We start from the raw sequence: 22,869 nt of genomic DNA, 5'->3' as shown, positions 1-22,869 counted from the left end.
TTTTCATGACAATAAAGCATATTTCTATTGACATACCTCGTATAAAATTGAAAAAAATGGATATCTTGATTGCATCTTGGTTTTTTGACTATTCAGACATTTTTATAAAGAATAACTTTTTTTCGCAAAATTAATATTACCGGAGTTATCTTAAATAAAAATGTTGTTTGGTATCCGTGATTTCAGGAAAATTTTAAATTTTTTTTTTTCAATTAGAAGAGCATGCATGCAATGCATATTATAACATAATTTTTATTACAAACTTTTCTTAATAACAATTGAATGGTGGGATGCAACAATGTTGTAAGCGACATATTGGGTCAAAGTGAGGTTTTAATGCAATATTATTGTATATCCAAAGACCAATGCGAGCATCTTTCAATCCGGCTAAAAACATTTTGCCTTCCCTGAGTTTTTCGTACCGCAATGCTGGTATCCGTATGTTCATAAATAGCTTGTCAATATCTACTTACATCTTGTTTTTTTCATCTCCTGCATAATCTCAATTCTGTCGCTTACAACATTGTTGCAGCCCACCATTCAATTTTTGATATTGTGAAATATAAAGGTACTTTACTCTTGAGCGAAATTCATATTTTTGGACATACCTCGAATATTATTGATAAAATTTGATATATGATAATTGCATCTTAGGTTTTTACACTTTATGAATAATAACTTTTTTTCGTAAAATTGATATTAAAAAAGTTTCCCATATGGTTCCAAGTTACGCAGACTCACTGTATATTTATTTATTCACTAAATAACAACAGTAACTAGTACTCAGTTGGTTTCTGATATTAGTTACTTCGTCTGAACATTACTGAAGTCTGTTTCTGAATAATATGTCTCATCCTTTTCGTAAGTATAACTAATGTCTATTTGTTTGTTATGATTTCTTTACCTAATATAGCCGTGAATTATTAACAACAGCTTTTTGTCTACTTTGCAGTTTTTCGGTGCGTGGCCTAGTTACATAGGTATTCAATGCTACCTGCTTAGTATAATCAAAACATTGACTAATATTGTTATTAGAGACTTTAAAAATTAAACCGATATATTATTTACTTCTTCTTCTTCAAGTGCCATCTTCGTTCCAAAGGTTGGCGATCATCAGGGCTATACGTATTTTCGAAACTGCTGACCGAAACAATTCGTTGTTGCTACAGCTATACCATTCCCGTAGATTCTTTAGCCAGGAGTTTCGTCTTCTTCCTATGGACCTTTTTCCTGCTATCTTCCCCTGCATAATTATTCGAAGCAGTTCATATCTTTCGCCTCTTGTAATGTGTCCCAAGTATTGCAGTTTTCGTTTTTTGATCGTAAATATGACTTCCTTTCCTTTATTCATTCTTCTCAAGACCTCAACGTTTGTGACTCTCCGTCCATGATATTCTCAAGATTCTGCGATACATCCACAGTTCAAATGCCTCTAATTTTTGGTATCAATATTTTTCAGCGTCCATGACTCCATTCCGTAGAACAGCACAGAAAGTACGTAACATATCATCAGGCGAAGTTTCATTTCAAGGCTCAAATCTGTTCCACAGAACACTCTCTTCATTTTAGTGAATATGGATCTGGCTTTTTCTATTCTTATTTTGATTTCTTCTGAGCTATCGTTGTCTTCATTTATTAAAGTGCCTAAATATTTGTAATTGCTAACTCGATCGATAATTTCATTGTGTAAATATAAATTTTGGACATTTCGTGTTGATTTCGATATTACCATAAATTTAGTTTTCTTTATGTTCAAAGATAGTCCATATTCTTCGCTGCAGTCTGCTATCTTATTCACCAATGTCTGTAGCTCTTCAAGTGTTTCTGCGATCAGAACGGTGTCGTCGGCAAATCTCAGATTGTTTAATCTAACACCATTTATTTTAATACCTATGGATTGCTCAGAGAGTGTTCTATTCATTACGTCTTCGGAATAGAGATTAAACAGGGTTGGTGACAGTGTACACCCTTGTCTCACACCTCGCTTTATTTCAATTTCTTCAGTGGTATTATTCTCTACTCTCACTTCTGCTTTCTGATTGTAGTACATATTTGCTATTAGTCGGATGTCTCGTTTATCTAAATTCTTTTCTGCCAGGAGTCTGATTAGATGATCATGCCGCACTTTATCAAAGACCTTGTTATAATCTATGAAACACATTAATACATCTTGATTTATGTCAAGACATCTTTGAGACATAACGTTCAGTGCAAACAACGCCTCCCTTGTTCTGAGTCCATTTCGGAATCCAAACTGGGTATCATTGATGTCCAATTCCAGTTTTCTGTGTACTCTAGTGTGTATAATTTTCAGGAATATTTTCAGTACATGGCTCATCAAACTGATTGTACGGTAATCACTACATTGTTTGGCATTCATCTTTTTTGGTATAATAACAAAGGTAGATAAAAGCCATTCTTGTGGTATTTTTCCTGATGTGTAAATGCTATTGAAAAGTTCAACTAAAATGTTGATCGAGTCTTCTTCTATCAGTTTAAGAATTTCCGTTGGTATTTCATCTGGACCTGGGGCTTTACCGTTTTTCATTCTTTTTAGTGCGTACATTACTTCCTCTTTATCATTATTTACTAATGGATTAAATACTCTTATTTTCTGGATGCTTATTTAAATCCCTTTATATGGGTCTAAGACATAATTTCACCCAGGTTCCAGAAGATAATTAGAGCTCACTTGGCAAGGTCGCATTCCTGAAGTAGATCTATTTTCTACCACGTAAAAGAGGGTCTACTCGCTACCCTAAAAAAATTGTGCAGAATTGGCTAAATAGTCCATTGAAATGTTACATTTAGGGTTGCATTTCTTAGAGGAGTAAATTTTATTTTTTTAATGTGTAGAGGCTTTCAGTAGAAGCTTAAGTTCAAGTTTTTGGGGTCGCCACCCTTGTCCCCCGGCCGCCATATTGGAAAAGGGGTGCAAAGGGCTTTCGCGCTATATCTCCTAAACTAGCAATCCTAGAGAAAATTTAATTACACATAAAATGTAGCAAACTAAATTTTCTACAATTTTATATCTATTACTTTTTATCGTCAAGTGACCAACAAAAAAGTTATAAACAAAAATATGAGAAAATTTTGTAAGAAATTTCCTTTTGGAGGTTATAACTTTTTTTCGTTCATTTCACAATAAAATACCATCATAGCGAATTTGTAGAGGATTTTTCAATGAACAATTTTCACTATAAAGTTGTTTAATTTTATTTATTATCTAGGTTTTACAGCGCTCCAATCTTGATCAGATTCTCGAATTCTCATAGGAATACAATAAAAAAAATACTTTTCTATCTATATATTAGTCGAGCGGCAGCAATCGTTATGCCGACCACGAAAATCAAATTTAAGGTAAATGACCAATTTTGGTTTATTTTTATGTTTTCGAGGTCGCTGAATCCGAATATGAAGTTTATTTTTATCTAGATTTGGTGGAACATGTTCAAAAATCAAATTTTATACAAAAATGCCGAAAATCAATTTTGATGATTTTTCAAATTTACCTCCTTGTATCTTTGGTCGCTATAAATATTTCCTTTTGAAAATTTAATTCTGTCATTTTTGAAGTATGTAGATAACAATGAAATTTGTCCAAAATGTTTAAACACATTAAAAAAGGAGTTGTTAGTTTTTAAACATTTTGTCATCATATTTCGTTAGTTTCATGTTTACTTAAAAAAGTTGAGTGACAAACTTTTTAGTTTATAATTATTTTAACCAACACAGCAATAAAACATAATTCATGAAGAAGTTTTTTGGAAAATTTTAAGTCAAAATATACAATAGGAAAAAAGTTATGTTACTTCATATTCAAGCGGCACACCCCAAAAAACGCTTATATCTCGAGATCCTGACCACCGTGTGGTGAATGGCTAATTTTGATCATACTTTATGATTTTGATATCAAAAATTCGTTTTTTGCTCTTCTTAAGAATTTTGCATTTTGCGGTTGCGTCATTCTTCTTCTGAACCGGTGAATTTGTCCTCAAACAACTTCTTGGGCCTTTTTTATATATGCTTAGAGTTATAAATTTTATAGTGGGGAGAAAGGTCAAAAACAGATTAATAATAGCATAGGAATGTTAAAATCATAACAAATTGTATGAATAAAAAATATATATAGATAGAAAAGTAAGCATAACTTTTGTTTTTATTGTATCCCTATGAACATTCGAGAATCTGGTCAAGTTTGGAGCGCTGTAAAACCTATATAAATAAATAGAATTAAACAACTTTATAGTGAAAATTGTTCGCTGAAAAACCCTCTACAAAATTGCTATAATGTTATTTATTATTTTAAAATGAACTGAAAAAAGTTATAACCTCCAAAAGGAAACTTGTTAAAAATTTTTAAGATATTTTTGTTTATATCTTTCTTGTTGGTCACTTGGCAATAAAAAGTAATAGAAACAAAATTGTAGAAAATTTAATTTGCTACATTTTATGTTCAATTAGGTTTTCCGTAGGGTTGTTAGTTTACGAGATATAGCGCGAAATCTCTTTGCACCCCATTTCCAAGATGGCGGAAGGGGGACAAGGGTGGCGACCCCAAAAACTTGAACTTAAGCTTCTACTGATCCCCCTACACATTAAAGAAATAAAATTGACTCCTCTAACAAATGCAAGGTATGGTTTAAAAAATGTAACATTTTAATGGACTAAAAATGCTGGTATCACTCAAGGTTAATAGATTAGGGCGTAGGTTGTCTCATAACTGTAGACCAATCAATGGCTGGCTTTTTAAAGGCGGGTATAATTCATTCGTACGACAATTTTAAAATTGTCATAAGAGTCAATGCTAATAAAAGGTTCAAAAACTTAGGTTTTGCAATATATTTTGAGATTTTCTTGGGTATAGGTATATTAAGTGGTTCTTATATTGGTAATTATATCAGTTTTTCCCTTAAAAATCAATAGTCTGCTAACAAAAAACTAGAATTCATCTAACACTTATTATGTGTGTTTTAAATGGAGAAAACAATTTAATTAGCACAAAAATCCAAAAAAATAGAAGAAAAAGTTTAAAATCAAAAATACTAATATGTAGGTACTTACTTATTATGTTTTTCGTGGAATGTGCAGCACTTTTATCATTTTTGGTGGTATGCAACAACAAAAGAACGAATAATATAAATAATTTATTATTAGGTTAAAATATAAAAAAGACGTAACATAATATTAACATATTCAGACACGAGGAAATGTTTGCTACCTATTTTCTTATGTTTAGAGGCCCATTTATCTTGTAACATTTTATTATCCATTATTGTTTGATAATGTTAAGGTATTTGGGAAATGTCCAAAAACATTATTTTGTTTCCATCTGGTTCAGGAATTTTGGAGTTGCTTTTACATATAGCTATGCTACAAATGTTACCACCACTCATCTAAAAAATGTTTTATTATTATAACATACAAAACTACATATTATTATGTGTAATATTATAATTTTTAAACTAACTTTACACGGTTACGAAAACACACTTCACAAGTCATTACTGCCTTTGTATGCGCTCTGAGCTTCGTTGGTGTCGCTCCTGGCGGATTACTAATTCAACTTTCACCGGTAATTTTTAAATTTATTATTTAATTGTTATCGCTTAATATTTACAACGCTAAAAAGTTATTAAATTGCAATAGATTTTTTTAAGATTTTGCTAATCATTTTGACGTTCTATTGATGAAATATTAATTTCTTACTTCGAATACTTTCACAATTATCGTGTAGATGGCGCTAAGATTAATAGATTAATTTATAATAACATATTACGGAACATTAAAAAAAACGTAAATTCAGTATTTAAAACGTAAGTATATTTAAGGTAAAAATATATACCACAGCTTTGACCAACTAATATTTTTTATAATTAATGTTTTTAATTTTAATTTCAAATTAATCACTTTGACATTTATGTCAAATTTCCGGTAAACGTTTACAGACTTGCCACTACTGGCGCTCGCGAATTTATAAATATCCCCTCTACGTACGAGCTCACAGCGTATAGGACCCAAATAAGTAATTATAGTAATATTGTCCTTATATGCTTAAAAACTCAACAAATATTAAACAAATAAACGATATTATAAGAAAATTCCACAAAAATATACGGAAATATAACCACAAACAACTGTCAAACTTGACTTTGTCGTACGAGTGACGTAGGCATTCCCCTCCCTCTCGCTTCCGCCCACATAGTTATGAGATAACCTAACCCCTATCTATGAACCTTGGGTATCACTCATATAATTTGCTTGTGAAACTGGTTTAGAGTAGTATACATCATATATTTACAACTTCAGATTAGTTTGCTTTTCAAAATTGCGCTGACAGCTTGTAAATAAGTTACTTCTATACAATTAACGTTTTCATCTTTCAGTGCCCATCATACCAAAGTAGAGAAGGAAGAAAAACCCGGCATCTACCACTGTTATCACTGCAAGAAGACGTTTGCCAACGAAAGCCGGCGTAACGCCCATACAACCACCCACAATAAAAAGCAGTGTGACATATGCGGCGTCTACATTACTCCATCCAATTTTCCCGCTCATCGGAAGAGTCATTTGGAAAACGAAGTGGAATGTCCGATATGTTTAGGAAAATACAAGAATACGATCTCTTTGAAGGGGCATATTCACTACACCCATTCAACTAGGAATTATATCTGCGAGTTCTGTGATAAATCTTTCAAGAAGTCATATGCCCTGTTGTTGCACGTCAAAAGAGAACACACTGGTAAGTATTGTTCTGAAGCTATTTTCTTGTGGCATCTTATTGCAATTTACTATTCTCCATTTTCAAATTGCTGATTTATTAGGGATTGATTAAAAATGGTTGAGTCATGTACAGATCCTGGCTTCCTTGCCACAATATTTCGAATTTTTAAAATCACCTCAGCAATTGCACATGCGTAAGCACAATTACTGCAGCCACAGAAGAAAAAAAGTGGTAACCGAGCTATTGTCAACTTGGTTTAAAGTACAGTAAAACCTCGATATAACGGACTAATTGGGGGGACGGGGTGTCCGTTAAAGCCGAAAGTCCGTTATTAAAAAAATTGGTTTCAAATAAATAAAAAAACTTCTTTTTTGAAAATATGTACACTGTATTTAAATAAAAAACAAAAACAAAATTCTATTTAATTATCTTCAGAAATTCGTCGTGAAGTGACCTTATTTGATATCGACACGCTTGCTTTCGGTAATCCTGCTTTGAAAAAGGAATTAAGTTTTGTTTGCACTTTTGAAGTTTGCTGTTTTTTTATAATCAACTCTCTAAAATTACGAAATTGCGTATAATACAGTTGAACTTCGTTGTCTGAATAATCAATAAATGTTATTAGATCGTTAAGATGCGATCTTACCTCTGCAAACTTCATTTTTTGCAGTGTTGTTTTGCCTTCTTTGCTATCTTCACTTCCATCCTCATGTTTTAGGTTCATAACTTCATCTGCTATTTCACTTTCAGTCGTGATATTATACCAGGGACACCTTCATCTACTTCTAGCCATTGTAAAATAAAACATCTCAGCTACCTACTTCTTCCCCGGCATTATTAGATATGTATTGTCTTACAGAAATCTGGAATTTCCAACCCTTCTAATCTTATGTCTGCATCTTGGCCAACAAACAATTTTTTTTTACTAGATATTCGTTTGGTTTCCAAAATTATTCCCCGATCCAAGGGTTGAATATGCGATGTTGTATTTTTGGCAAAAACATACAACTAAAGTTTCTAGGTAGGTGTAGCATTTGGGGTCCACGGGGACCCCGTTGGTATTCAATGTATCTTGGTATGTGACAGGTTAAGCATGTATCATATCAACAGGACGTTTTTAATTTTTTTACATTTGACCGGATTTTTCGTCCGTTATATCCGAAGGCCGTTATATAGAGGTCCGTTATATCGAGGTTTTACTGTACTGAAAAACTATTTATCTTAATTAGTCCATTCAAATGTTACATTTAGGGCCGGTTGTTCGAACGCTAATCAACAATGATCACTATCAAATATTTAATTACTGTCACGAAACTGTCAATGTCAACTTTGTTTGGGTTGCTGAAAACATAATTGATTACAATTATGAGATTTATTCATCAATTATGTTAATTATTGTTATGTTAATTGATTAACAAGTCTCATAATTGCAATCAATTATGTTTTCAGCAACCCAAACAAAGTTGACATTGACAGTTCATGACAGTAATTAAATATTTGATAATGATCATTGTTGATTAGCGTTCGAACAACCGGCCCTTAGGGTTGCATTTCTTAGAGGAGTCAATTTTATTTTTTTTAATGTGTAGGGGGGTTCAGTCGAAGCTTAATTTCAAGTTTTTGGGGTCGCCTTGTCCCACGGCCGTCATCTTGGAAAAAGGGGTGCAAAGTACGTGCAAAGTACTTTCGCGCTGTATCTCCTAAACTAGCAACTATACAGAAAATCTAATAACCCATAAAATGTAGCAAATTAAATTTTCTGCAATTTTATAACTATTACTTTTTATCGTCAAGTGACCAACAAAAAAGTTATAAACAAAAATAAGAGAAAATTTTGTAAGAAGTTTCCTTTTGGAGCTTATAACTTTTTTCGTTCATTTTACAATAAAATAACATCATAGCGATTTTATAGAGGATTTTTCAACGAACAATTTGCACTTTAAAGTTATTTAATGTTATTTATTTATCTAGGTTTTAAAGCGCTCCAAACTTGACCAGATTCTCGAATTCTCATAGGAATACAATAAAAACAAAACCTTGGGCTTACTTTTCTATCTATATATTTATTTGTTATGATTTTAACATTCCTATGCTATTATTAAGCTATTTTTGACCCTTTTCCTGACCACCTATGAGGTACAGTCTGGAGGCGCGTTTTTTGTGTGGTATCCCCCATTAGGCTTAATCCATGGACAATTTCTAGACAAAATAATATTATTTATTATTATATGTTGAAAAAGATCTATCATAGTCATTATTCTTTATTTTTTTCGATGGTTCAGGCTGCGAGTCAAGATCTGAATCAGTATCCGAGGTGAATTTTTGTAGTATAATGAGAGTTAGAGTTGGCGTTATTGTCGGTAATTCATCTACCAATTCATTTTCTTCAATAATTAATGTTGATATGTCCACGATGTTGCTGCAACTTTCACCACCACAATAGAGGCACACTGCTGAACATTTGAGGTCTGCTTTTCGGCAACCACATGCACTTCCAATTTCCTTTGTATCTGCTAAAGATGAATTTCATAAGCTCGGGGGTACTGGAGGCTTGGAAGTTTGGATTGGTATCCATAATTTTCCATGCTTTTTCCAGTCCCAATTTTCTGGATCACAATGTTTACCGAGCCATGATTGAATCTGGTGATACACTCGGAGTCTGTGGAAACTGGATGCATCTTGTGTTGGAGTAAGTGAGAAGAAATTAAATGCATTTTTTGTCACTGTTTTAGCGAATCTTTTGTATCTCAGGGTTTCCAGACAACAGTGAGTAAACATGGCTCGACTTTCCCACTGACAAATAATTTTCCCCAGAGGTTTGTTACAAATAAAATAACCACCACTCATGAAGCGCTCTTACAAAAAACACAAAATGCTTATCTAATCACAAAAATATAAATTTTACCCACGAGACTCTCAATAGTATTATTTATAAAACTCAAAATACTTTTCACAATTTTTAATACGACTTCACGGAGCCAAATAGGTAGCACAACTGTAAGAAGAAGTTCAGTAGAGGGGGACCGACTGCTGTACCACCTAGGATCAATTATAATAAAAAAAGTAATCTCAAGCAGATGTTCAGTCCGGTACGGAAGAAAAATGACGTAACTGCAAAGTTTGTCAATTCCTGTTTATTGCGCAATTAACTTCTAAAATACTATGTAAAGATGATACAAAAAGACCGAACTGTAAAAATGTGCTAAGCCACTATAGGGTAGTTGCGTCGTTACTGCAATAAGCGCTATGTTAGACTTTGTTTCAGATGCATAATGACGCAACTGTAGATAGGGTTGAAAATGGGGCGATTATGAAATTTGAACCAATATCGATGAAAATAAAAGCCATCGTTGGCAAAAAACAAGTGCCATACCGATGCTCCTGGACGATTACTCTTCATTTAATCCCTATTTTAAATATTTGAAAATCGTTTTTTGCTCTTCTGAAGAATTTTACATTTTGCGGTTACGTCATTCTTCTTCTGGACCGGCGAATTTGTCCTCAAACAACTTCTTGGGACTTTTCTATATATGCTTAGAGTTCTAAGTGTTATAGTGGGGAGAAACGTAAAAAATAGATTAATAATAGCATAGGAATTTTAAAATCATAATAAATTGTATGAATAAAATAATATTAACATAGAAAAGTAAGCCTAACGTTTTGTTTTTATTGTATCCCTATGAGCATTCGAGAATCTGGTCAAGTTTGGAGCGCTGTAAAACCTAGATAAATAGAATTAAACATCTTTATAGTGGAAATTGTTCGCTGAAAAACCCCCTACAAAATAGATATGTTATTTTATTGTAAAATGAACTGAAAAAAAGTTATAACCTCCAAAAGGAAACTTGTTAAAAGATTTTTACTTAGTTTTGTTTATATCTTTTTTGTTGGTCACTTGACGATAAAAAGTAATAGAAACAAAATTATACAAAATTTAATTTTCTACATTTTATGTTTTATTAGATTTTCCGTAGGGTTGGTAGTTTATGAGATATAGCGCGAATCCTCTTTGCACCCCTTTTCCAAGATGGCGGCCGGGGGACAAGGGCGGCGACCCCAAAAACTTGAACGTAAGCTTCTACTGAATCCCTCTACACATTAAAAAGAATGTGTGTGTACTTTGTACGCACGTAAGAAGTTATACCTCTATTATATGATTTCTTAAAAATAAATATACTTTAAACAGTTTGTTTTAATTTTTTTTAAACACCAAACTAATTTTGTGCTTACCGCTTTCAAAAAAATAAAAAAAGTATAGGATTGCACTGGATTCGAACTCACGACTTCTCGATCTCTGGCCGAATTAGTCGAGGCATTGAAGCACAAAAAAAGGCCTTACTCTCGATTTTTGGCGCAGTAAGACGGATTTTAATGCAGTTTGGTGCGTTGGATTCGTGAGAATGTCAGGAAATTTTGTGAACTATTGTAATGAATAAGAAATCTGAAATTGCATTTGTGCATAAGAAAAATTCATTTCAAAAGTGCATTTTGAAATAGGCAATTATTATAAATTTGCAACCCGGTAAATAGTTGGGCAACATCCCGATTAATTATTTTAATTATTTTTAATTATTTTTAATCATTTATAAGTCCATATAATAATAGTCTAAGATGTCAATAACCATTAATAATAAACAAAAAAAATTTCCTTATGTGGGAATGGAACCAAGTACTAACGGGTCCGTAGCTAAATACACATACCGCTAATCTACGCAGACACTTGCTAGACAACGGCGATATTAGGTATAAACAAAACAAATTGGCAAGTAAAAATTGTAAAGAAAATTATTACATACTTAAATGTATTATAAAATTAATATATTTCTAAATTTTAGAAGAAACATTCGTAAATAGGTATTATTAATATCTATTAATGTTACTAAATGAAATATAAATATTTTGACGTTTCACAATTTGACAATTCATTTTTAACTGCAGTGCCTTAAAATTTTTAAAGCACCGGTGCTTTAAAGTAGAATTTTTTACGCTCCTATGGAGTGCTATAAATTGCATTTTTAACACGTTTGTAGAAAAATATATTTAAAAACACTAATATATTCTTTCCACACCTTTTCTGGACTGATAAATACATAAATTAAAACATTTAGTAACGAACTCCATACTGCCTGTGTGCGCAGATTACTAAAATTTCACCCTCAATGAAATCGCGCCTAAAGAAGTATAACTTCAAAAAGGCAGTATAACTATTAACTAACCTTTGTTGTTTCTCTTCCCACAAATTTTAATACGCAACAACCATACATTACATAACCAAACTGTCAACCGTCCACACCACAGCTGTGCTACAGCTGCCATATTGGATAATTTTTGACATGTCTTTTGAACATCCAATCAGAACAAAGTTATAATGCGCATGCGCCCGGATCATAGGTTTTAACATATAAAAATTCACCCTCATATCGCCCGTAAAGAAGTATAACTTCAAAAATAAAATTGACTCCTCTAACAAATGCAAGGTATGGCCTACAAAATGTAACATTTCAATGGACTAAATTTCGTAGTATTTATCTTAATATTTGCTGATTTTTCTCTTGTAGGTGAGAGACCTCACATATGCGACATCTGCGGCAAAAGCTTCCTCACTTTCTACAACCTGAACAAGCACAAAAAGATGACCCACCAAAAACTCCGTCCGTTCGAATGCGAACAATGCCAACGGAAGTTCTCGTCAAAGTTCGCGTTGCGCACGCACGAGCGCCAGCATACGCAAGACATGCCGTTCACGTGTAACATTTGCGGTCAGAGTTTTCGCCAGAAGGTGTCGCTGAAGGGCCACCGCAAGACCGTGCACAACATCGAGGAGCCTTTGACGTGTGCCTGTGAAGTTTGCGGCAAGTGGTTCAGTAGTAAGTTCGCCGTTATGAGTCACATGCGGCTGCATTAGTGTTCGTTCGTTGATCTCGTTGGGATGTATTTGCATTTATTTTGTAATAAAGTATTTATTTAACCTGTTTTTCTACAAATTAATGTGTTCTTTACAGTATTTGCAAGAGTTACTAATCCCAAGTAGCACAATAAAAACATTTTAGTTTTATTTAAGGTTTATTGTCTAATCTTCGGTCTCAGTGGAGGATGATCTTCAGTAATAGAAACACCAATAGCACTTAGATATTTTATTGATAGCGGGGAGAGAAGGTTGAGTACTGATATGTGGCTTATACGCGACTTATTTAAAGACTCTTTCTCTAGCTGAGATATCATAGTTTTATAGAAGCTCAATTTGGGTCATCGTTGACACGAGAACCGCGTGTTTCGTGTATCTAACAAAGGTAAATAGTTTTACTTTCGTCAGCACTTTTGTGTCATTTCCAAATTATATTGTTTACAATTGACAAATTATTATCGAAATTAGTAGTCCACATGTAGGGGAGTGCAATTAGAACGAAAACATGCATTGTTTCGGAAAAATTCAAACAAGCTTATATTTTTCTAAAACTTTTTTTGTTAGTTTATACATGTTAAAGTAAAAAGTTCTACTCGCAGATTTGGCCGCTAATTGTTTATTAATTGTTTAAACAATAACAATGGTTTTTTATAAATAATTTTAAAAATATCGTTGAATTCATCATTTTACTTTGATCAAATGTTTTTATTTTGTTTTTGATTATGCTTAATCCGAATATGACATTACAATTTAAACATTCTTATACAGTATGTCTGCGTAGCTAGAAACCACATGGAAAACTTTTTTATTATCAATTTTACGAAAAAAAGTTATTCTTTGTAAAATGCTCTGGATAGTCAAAAATCTAAAACTCAACCATCAGATATCAAATTTTATCAATTTTATATGAGTTATGTCAAGAATATGAATTTCGTTAAAGAGTAAGAATTTTTCCCTTTATATTCCAGAATATCAAAAAATGCTATTATAAAAAGTTGTTTGAAATTAAAAAATATGTTTCAATATAAAATTACATCATTCTAATCGAAAAAAAAAATTCAATTTTTTCTCAAATTACGGATACCCATTATCATTTTATACAATTATGATAACTATTTTATTATCAATTTTACAAAAAAAGCTTTTCTTCATAAAATGCTTTACCTGGTCTAAAATCTAAGATACAACCATCAGATATCAAACTTTTTTAATTTATACGAGGTGTGTAAAAAATATGAATTTTTCTTAAGAGTTAAGTGCCTTTATTATTCACAATATTTTAATTAGAAGGATGTAGTTGAACACTGAAACAACTTTTTTAATTCTAAACAACTTTTCTTAATAACAATTTTCGATATTGTGAAATATAAAGGTACTTTACTCTTGAGTGAAATTCATATTTTTTGACATACCTCGTATAAAATTAATAAAATTTGATATTTGATTGTGGCATCTTAAATTATATACGATGTCGGGTATTTTATAAAGAATAACTTTTTTTCGTAAAACTGATAATAAAAAAGTTATCAATAGGTACCAAGTTACGCAGACATTCTGTATAAGAGCATAAAAAAATTTTTTGTTGAATATTTATTATTGTTGAAGCTTATTATTAAATGTATTTTAGGTAATTTTTACAGAAAAAAGTTTTGATCACTTTGTATAAACATTTTTTTAGCTGGTAATTTTCGGTTTTTGTAATACATTTTTGTTATTTTTCTTAATTTTATCAAAAAGGAATAGTTTATTTCATTTCTAAAGTAAAAGAATTTAATGCATTTTAAACAATACATTCTAATCTTTAAAAGAGCACTTATAAAATTGTAATAAATCTGTTCAAACTTAAGTACTAATACCGTCTTAAAGTGGTGGTATTTCTGTAAAACTACGAAGTTTTCAAAAATTACATTTTTTAAGACGTCGTATCATTTGAATTAAGTTTTTGAGATTTTTTTTAAATAAAACATCGTTTAGTAAGATGTTTTAAAGGTAAGTTGGGCACAACTGAGAGTCTTATAAGAAAAATTGTATTAGTTACACATTTTTAAATAATTTTTAAACAAAATTCATATAAGTCTCACTTTCCACCCACACCGTACTTATACCCATACATTTTATTTCTTTCTATTATAACCATAAGATAGCTTCATTATTCTTCTTTCATGTCCATCTTGTAAAATTTCATTTGATACATTAGTTAAAGAATTACAATAAAATAACTCAACCGTGCACTTCGCCGTACGCTAGTTTACAGTGCGCCAATGTTTGTGAGAAGGGTGACTTTAGCCTTATAAATGAAAAATTATAGAAGCTACAGATTTAACTTTAGAAAAATCTTTGTAGAAGGTTTTTTTTTTGTAAAATTTTACGAATTTTTGAATGGTCAAGTCATTTTATTTCTAAAAGTTATATTTTGGGAGTTATTGAAAAAGACATCTAATTTCGTAGTTCATTTGTTTAATAAAAAATGAAGCACCCACTTCTCGAGTAGAACTTTTTGATATGTTGTTTATTAAACATTTTCTTAATGAAATTACAAAAAGTTCTATCTTGTTTGATTTTTTCCGAAGTGAAAATCTATATGCACTCCCCTAATGTGTAAATATAAAAACAAATTATTTCGTGAGCTCTACGGGGTGATAAAATTATACTGTTCAATAGCGGATATTAATTCTGAATATTTGGTATTGGACATTTATAAAGGTTTTATTGTGGTAAATAAGAAGATAATGGTTTTAAAGTTACCTTCTAGATATAGTGACAAATCTTTAAAACTGTTAAGCATTTGTCACTAGTTTTAAAGTATCTAATAAGAGTATCAAATAAGACTAATTAATCTTAATAGATAATTTGTCTTATTGTAGTTTTAAAATGGCTTATTCTCAGTTCACTTTAAAACTAATCAACTTCCGGACTGATTGGTTTTATTAGATTCTAGTTTGTGACCTTTTAGTTTTATTGCAGTTTTAAAGATTCATCTAATATGACTATATAATAAAACGTATTATTAAAACTACTTGATCTCAAGACTATTATGTCAGTAAAACAAATGCCTTAAAACTATTTTTTTTTCGCTTTGTTTAAAGTTGCTTTCGTAAAACCGATTAGTAGAGGCTGTATTAAAACCAAACGCTCTTAACTGAATCAATTTGGTTAACGTAAAGACTAAACCATGCTTCTTGTTAGAAGCAATAAAACTAAACTCATCCCCTCTTCTTTCATGTCCAAAATGGTCGGTCATTTGTTTTAGAGCGAAACAGTGGTGCAGTGTGTTGTAAAAGTGGAAGTACAGTTAGTATGGAAGAAATAAGTCGCAAGTACTTAAAATATAAACGAACTGGTCATTTTAAAAGAAAAATACAACACACAACACTACGACGCCTTGATTTTAGGTTAGATTCACATTAAAACTGAGTGGCATTATTGACAGGAGCATTAAAACTAAACGGTTTTAATTCCAAGGCAACCTTGCTTTTATGTAGGATATATGCTCTTGGAAATGTATAAAATAAAACCATTTGATCTTAAGGGGGAAGTCTACTGTGACAAGGGAAAAAACAGGCCGAGTTTCCGGATTTTTTTTTCTAACACAATATGACTTGTACATTAAATTAAACCGTCAGCTTTATTATATATTCAAGTATTTGTAAAAAAATTTTCAAGTCGAAATATTAAAAATTGCCGTCGTGGCACTCCTTCAAGCGCAGGTCCGTTTTTTTAGGTGCCCAAACGGTGTACATGAAATCTCACGTCTGGGTGATCTGAAACTAAAAACAAAATATGGTTATCATCTACAATCTACATAGTATTGACTCTCGTCTGAAGGAGGATTTTGTCGATTAAAAATTTTGACGCCGAAAAAAAATTCTTGAAATTTTTTTCTATTTTTTTGCCCAAATTTTATGTTATTATTGTATATAACAATTAAACAAGAAACGATATCAAAAAAATTCTCCGTCAGACGAGAGTCAATACAATGTAGATGATAACCATTTTTTGTTTCAGATCACCCAGACGTGAGATTTCATGTACACCGTTTGGGCACCTAAAAAACGGACCTGCGCTTGAAGGAGTGCCACGACGGCAATTTTGAATATTTCGACTTGAATTTTTTTTACAAATACATACTTGAATATACAGAGTGTCCCAAAAGTAGTGGAACGGTCGAATATTTCGCGAACTAAACATCGCATCGAAAAACTGAAAAATATGTGTTCAATCATTTTCAAAAATCTATCCAATGACATCAAACACCAACCCCCACTACACTCCCTGGAGGTGGGGTGGGGGGTAACTTTAAAATCTCAAATGGAAACCCCTAGTTTTTCTTGCAGATTGGGATTCGTTACGTAAAAGTAAGCAACTTTTATTCAAGACATTTTTTCAAACTGTGGATAGATGGCGCTATAATTGGGAAAAACGATTTATCCTGATACCATAGGTAAATTATAGAAACGGTCCAATATCTCGAGAAATGCACTTCCAAATGAGAAACTAAAAAAGAGGTTTTTAATATTTTTTGAAAACCTATCGATAAACACCAAACATGATCCTCCAACCCACCCCCTGGAGGAGGGGTGGGGGTAACTTTAAAATCTTAAATAGCAACCCCCACTTTTTATTACAGATCCGGATTTGTCATGAAAAATTAAGCAACATTTATTCGAAACATTTTTTAAAATTATTGATAGATGGCGCTTTAATTGGAAAAATACAATTTATTAGCGCCATCTATCAGCAATTTTAAAAAATGTTTCGAATAAATGTTGCTTAATTTTTCATGACGAAATCGAATCTGCAATAAAAAGTGGGGGTTGCAATTTTAGATTTTAAATTTACCCCCCACCCCACCTCCAGGGGGTGGGTTGGAGGGTCATGTTGGTGTTTGTCGATAGGTTTTCGAAAAATATTAAAAACCTCTTTTTTAGTTTCTCATTTGGAAGTGTATTTCTCGAGATATTAGACAGTTTCTATAATTTACCTATGGTATCAGGATAAATCGTTTTTTCCAATTATAGCGCCATCTATCCACAGTTCGAAAAAATGTCTTGAATAAAAGTTGCTTACTTTTACGTAACGAATCCAAATCTGCAAGAAAAACTAGGGGTTTCCATTTGAGATTTTAAAGTTACCCCCCACCCCACCTCCAGGGGGTGTAGTGGGGGTTGATGTTTGGTGTCATTGGATAGATTTTTGAAAATGATTGGACACGTATTTTTCAGTTTTTCGATCCGATGTTTAGTTCGCGAAATATTCGATCGTTCCACTACTTTTGGGACACCCTATATAATAAAGATGGCGGTTTAAATTAATTTAATGTACGAGTCATATTTTGTTAGAAAAAAAATCCGGAAAATCCCTTTTTTCCCTTGTCACAGTAGACTTCCCCCTTAACAATTGTCTGTCGATAGACTAATAAATAGTTTTATTTGTATTTGGGCCATATTGCTTTCTGGAGATGCTGTAAGCCATGATATATTACAATATAAGGCTTACATAAAAATTATAAATAAGCGACTTATTGACATAAATTCGATTTATTTTAACAATAAAACATTAAAATTGTAGATAAAATTATTTTTCTTTCAAATTAATATCTTTCGGATTCAAATTATTTTATTTATTTTTATTTTTTAATCGCCAAAAGTCAGAAATTTTTATTGCGCGTGAGTTATTTAGACCTATTTTTGTTAACATTATCAATAAAGTTGGGTGCGCAAGTGTTTTTCTATCTTGACAGTCTGAAATAACCAAGTATGTACTTTTTATTATTTTATAGTTACAAATACATATCTACCTATCGTAACGCATGTAAAAATTTGTTGGCCTATATGGAAGTATATGGGTTTAAAGAATCATTTAATATGGTAGGAAAAAGAGTAAATTGTCTTTAAAAGTCTCCATTTAAGAAACCTTTTTAAGTTTGCTATAAAACTGCCTGCACTGAAAGTGTCTTTTACCATGGTTTTAAAAGCACCTTCACAGCAGCTTTAAAACCAGTTGCTTAAGAAAACTAAGTTTTAAGAAGGATTTTATTTTTGGTTTTATTGACCTCTTTCATAGTGGGCCCTTTTATGCCGAAAGCGGTTTTATTGCAACCTTAAGGTTTACTTAAAAACCAAATGGTTTTAATTTGTTTTATTCTACAGTTTTAAAGCATTCTTAAAATACTTAATAAACCCGTTCGGTGCTACTTGGGATGATCTATAACAGTTAAGTTGAGAAAAATGAAATTTTCAACAAGATTTTATTAAAATTTGCATATGTAAGATAGAGTAAAGCAACTTATAATACTGACTGAAGACTAAGATGATTAATGGCTACAATGCACTTACAATATTACTATTATTATTAAATATAAAATATTTTATCAAAGAAACCCGATTTGGGCTTCGAAACGTTAATAAAATCATTTTTTTGGTAAAATTGTGGCTTATTTCCCATTAAAAGTAATTGATTATAAAAATACCACAAGAAAATAGCTTTAGAACAACATTTAAAAAATTAGCACTCATTTCTATTTCAATAGAGTCCTCACTAGCTGCTACTTTAGACTACACCAATCTGATTGACGAATTTGCCAAAATTAAAGTCGGAAGGGTATTATTCTAATTTTTCTAAATGTTAATTAAAGTTAATACATATTTCATTTAATTTAAAGTACACCTATGTTTTGTTTTTAACATAAAAGTTTACGTTCATTTTGTGTAGTTTTCACAAATTTCAATAATATTTAGGGGACGGCATTTCGAAGACTTGCATCATATTGAAAAGATCTACCGCACGGCTCTGGGTCTGAATTTCATAAAAGCTTGACTTGCCATTTGTATTCGGGTTTTTATTTCATGTTGTGGATCCCATTGGTCATTGATTGTGGTGCCAAGCTATTTAAAAGTTTCACGCATTTTATACGATCGTCGCCTATGCAATCGTATGTTGAACTTGGTAAATAAATAAATTCCTGGTTTACAGCTTTCCTTCAGACTGATTTCTCCTTTGAAGTTCCTCATAACTATTTAGGGGAGTGCATATAGATTTTCACTTCGGAAAAAATCAAACAAGATAGAACTTTTTGTAATTTCATTAAGAAATGTTTAATAAACAACATATCAAAAAGTTCTACTCGAGAAGTGGGTGCTTCATTTTTTATTAAACAAATGAACTGCGAAATTAAATGTTTTTTTGTTAAATAACTCGGAAAATATAAATTTTAGAAAAAAACTGACTTGATTGACCATTGCAAAATTCAGAAAATTTTACAAAAAAAAAACCTCATGTAAAGATTTTTCTAAAATTAAATCTGTAGCTTCTATAATTTTTCATTTATAAGGCTAAAGTCACCCTTCTCACAAACATTGGCGCACTGTAAACTAGCGTACGGCGAAGTGCACGGTTGAGTTATTTTAATGTAATTCTTTAACTAATCGATCAAATGAAATTTTACAAATTGGACATGAAAGAAAAATAATTAAACTGTCTTATGATTGTAATAAAAAGAAATAAAATGTATGGGCATAAGGACGGTGTGGGCTGAAATTTTGACGTACATGAATTTTGTTCAAAAATTATTTAAAAATGTGTAACTAATACAATTTTTCTTATAAAACTCTAAATTTGGCACAACTTACCTTTCAAACATCTTACTAAAGGATGTTTTATTCAAAAAAAAAAGAATGTGTATGTACTTTGTACGCACGTAAGAAGTTATACTTCTATTATATGATTATAAACGAAATTAATATACTTTTTATTTATATTTTATTTAAATATTAAACTAATTTATACTTACTACTTCTCAAACATTGTTATTAAAACAGTGCCAAAAATTAAAACAATAAAAGAATAAAACACACACAAACACATTAAAAATGCCACAAATGATTTCTGAACATTAATTGTCGGAAATTTTTTAACTAATTACGTATTTTCTGAAAATAAAATTATATAATAAATATACTTACAATCATAAAATGTATAATAAAAAAATAAAAGTTTCTATTGGGATTCGAACCAACTTACCAGCGCGGCTGGTATTGGCGTTGTATTGGGGTTCACTCGTATTAAACGCTTCGCCACGGAGACAGTGTGTCATTATGTGCGAAGATCGACTAACTAACCGGATTAAACTTTTGACATTTTTGAATTATGTAAATCAAATTATTTTGATTTTGAATTGAAATGATTTAGAATTCAAAAAATACAACAAAACATAGAGTAAGAAAACAATATATTAGGTGAATATTGATAGAAATTTTGATGGTAATCAAATTATGTAAATAAAAGTATTACATACTATGTATTTTGGTAGGTTCACATAGGTAGGTACCTATGATACATTTACAATTATTACGTACCTGTTGCTTTAAAAACGATTTAAAAATCACTACAATTATAAACTTTTTTGTTTCTGTCCTCACAACAATAAAACTAATATATTATACATTTGTTTACCTTCATATTGAACAATTATTTATTATTGACAGATCATTTCAACACCCAATCAGAGCCCGTATAACGACTAATAAATTTCGCAATCACTTGCATCGTGCAAAGTGGCTATGTTCAAATATCATAACAAAATTTGATCAACTATGTTTAAAACACTTACCAGTGTAAGATTCTTTAGCTTTGAATAAGCGAGATGGTAGATCGTCCCGGATGATTGTTGTTATCCACAGTTCTCTACGCCTTCAAGCTAATAGGTTTTTTATCAGTAATTTTGCGGTACTCATACTAGTCACAGTTTGATGGGCTTTCACATTGGCATGCAACAATCATCTCTTCTATGTTAATACGTCCAAAAATATAATATGAAAACTATTTAAAAAGGCAGTATAACCATTAACTAACTTTTTGTTTGTTGTTTCTCTTCCTACAAATTTTAAAACGCAACAACCATACATAACCAAACCACAGTCCCACAGCTGCCATATTGGATAATTTTTGTCATGTCATTTGAACATCCAATCAGAACAAAGTTGTAATGCGACTGCGCCGGGATCAAAGGTTTTAATCCTATTAAAATTCACCCTCATATCGCGCGAAAAGACGTATAACTTCAAAAATCTCAAAAATTTAATTCAAATGATACGACGTCTCAAAAAATGTAACTTTTGAAAATTTCATAGTTTTACAGAATTAACACACTTTAAGACGGTATTACTCAAGTTTGAACATATTTATTACAGTTTTGTAGGTTTTTTTTAAGATTAGGATGTAGTCTTTAAAATGCACTAAATTATTTTACTTTAGAAATGAAATAAACTATTTCTTTTTAAGAAAATTAAGAAGGATAACAAAAATGTAATACAAAAACCGAAAATTACCAGATGTTTATACAAAGTGATCAAAACTTTTTTCTGTAAAACTTACCTAAAATACATTTAATAATAAGCTTCAACAATAATAAATGTTCAACAATTTTTTTTTTTTAGTTCTTATACAGTATATCTGCTTAACTTTGAACCTATTGATAACTTTTTTATTATCAGTCTTACGAAAAAAGTTATTCTTTATAAAATACTCTGTAACCATCAAATATAAAATTTTATACGAGCGGTATGTCAAAAAATATGAATTTCACTAAAGAGTACCTTTATAATTCACAATCGAAAATTGTTATTAAAAAAAGTTGTTTGGAATTGAAACATGTGTTTCACTGTTCAATTACATCCTTCTAATTAAAATATTGTGAATAATAAAGGCACTTAACTCTTAAGAAAAATTCATATTATTTACATACCTCGTATAAAACTAAGAAAGTTTGATATCTGATGGTTGTATCTTAGATTCTAAACCAGATAGAGCATTTTATGAAGAATAACTTTTTTTCGTAAAATTGATAATAAAAAAGTTTTCTAATATGTGGTACTTAGCTAAGCAAACATACTGTATAAGAGCTTCTGTATAAGAATTTTCAAATTGTAATGCCATATTCGGATTCAGCATAACCAAAAACAAAATAAAAACATATTTGATCACAGTAAAATGATGAATTCAACGATATTTTTAAAATTATTTATACAAAACAATTGGTATTGTTTAAACAGTTAATAAACAATTATCGGCCAAATCTGCGAGTAGAACTTTTTACTTTAACATGTATATAAACTAACAAAAAAGGTTTTAGAAAAATATAGGCTTGTTTGAATTTTTCCGAAACAATGCATGTTTTCGTTCTAATTGCACTCCCCTAATTAGGGTTTTCTCTGTTCTTAGGTTTTTCAATTATTGTATTATG

At 31.1% G+C, this 22,869-nt stretch overlaps 1 protein-coding gene and 1 long non-coding RNA gene across 2 annotated transcripts in view; one reads left to right on the top strand and one right to left on the bottom strand.

Moving 5' to 3' along the window:
• Positions 1–12,692, top strand: part of LOC114325650 (zinc finger protein 154) — a 37,986-nt gene extending 25,294 nt beyond the window's left edge. Inside the window, exons 4-5 of the mRNA XM_050659635.1 lie at positions 6,387–6,742; positions 12,283–12,692. Coding sequence (XP_050515592.1) covers positions 6,387–6,742; positions 12,283–12,629 — 703 coding nt within the window. The 3' untranslated portion in view covers positions 12,630–12,692. The remainder of the gene's footprint in view (positions 1–6,386; positions 6,743–12,282) is intronic.
• On the bottom strand, positions 5,135–5,518 carry LOC126890573 (uncharacterized). Its single transcript, XR_007700375.1, has 2 exons — positions 5,471–5,518; positions 5,135–5,396 (listed from the first exon to the last, which is right to left on the bottom strand). It is a non-coding gene; the product is annotated as an uncharacterized LOC126890573 (long non-coding RNA).
• Positions 12,693–22,869: the final 10,177 nt, after the last annotated feature.

The sequence above is a fragment of the Diabrotica virgifera genome, chromosome 8 (genome assembly GCF_917563875.1).
Source record: "Diabrotica virgifera virgifera chromosome 8, PGI_DIABVI_V3a".
Classification (NCBI taxonomy): domain Eukaryota; kingdom Metazoa; phylum Arthropoda; class Insecta; order Coleoptera; family Chrysomelidae; genus Diabrotica; species Diabrotica virgifera.
This window is presented reverse-complemented; position numbering and strand designations above follow the sequence as displayed.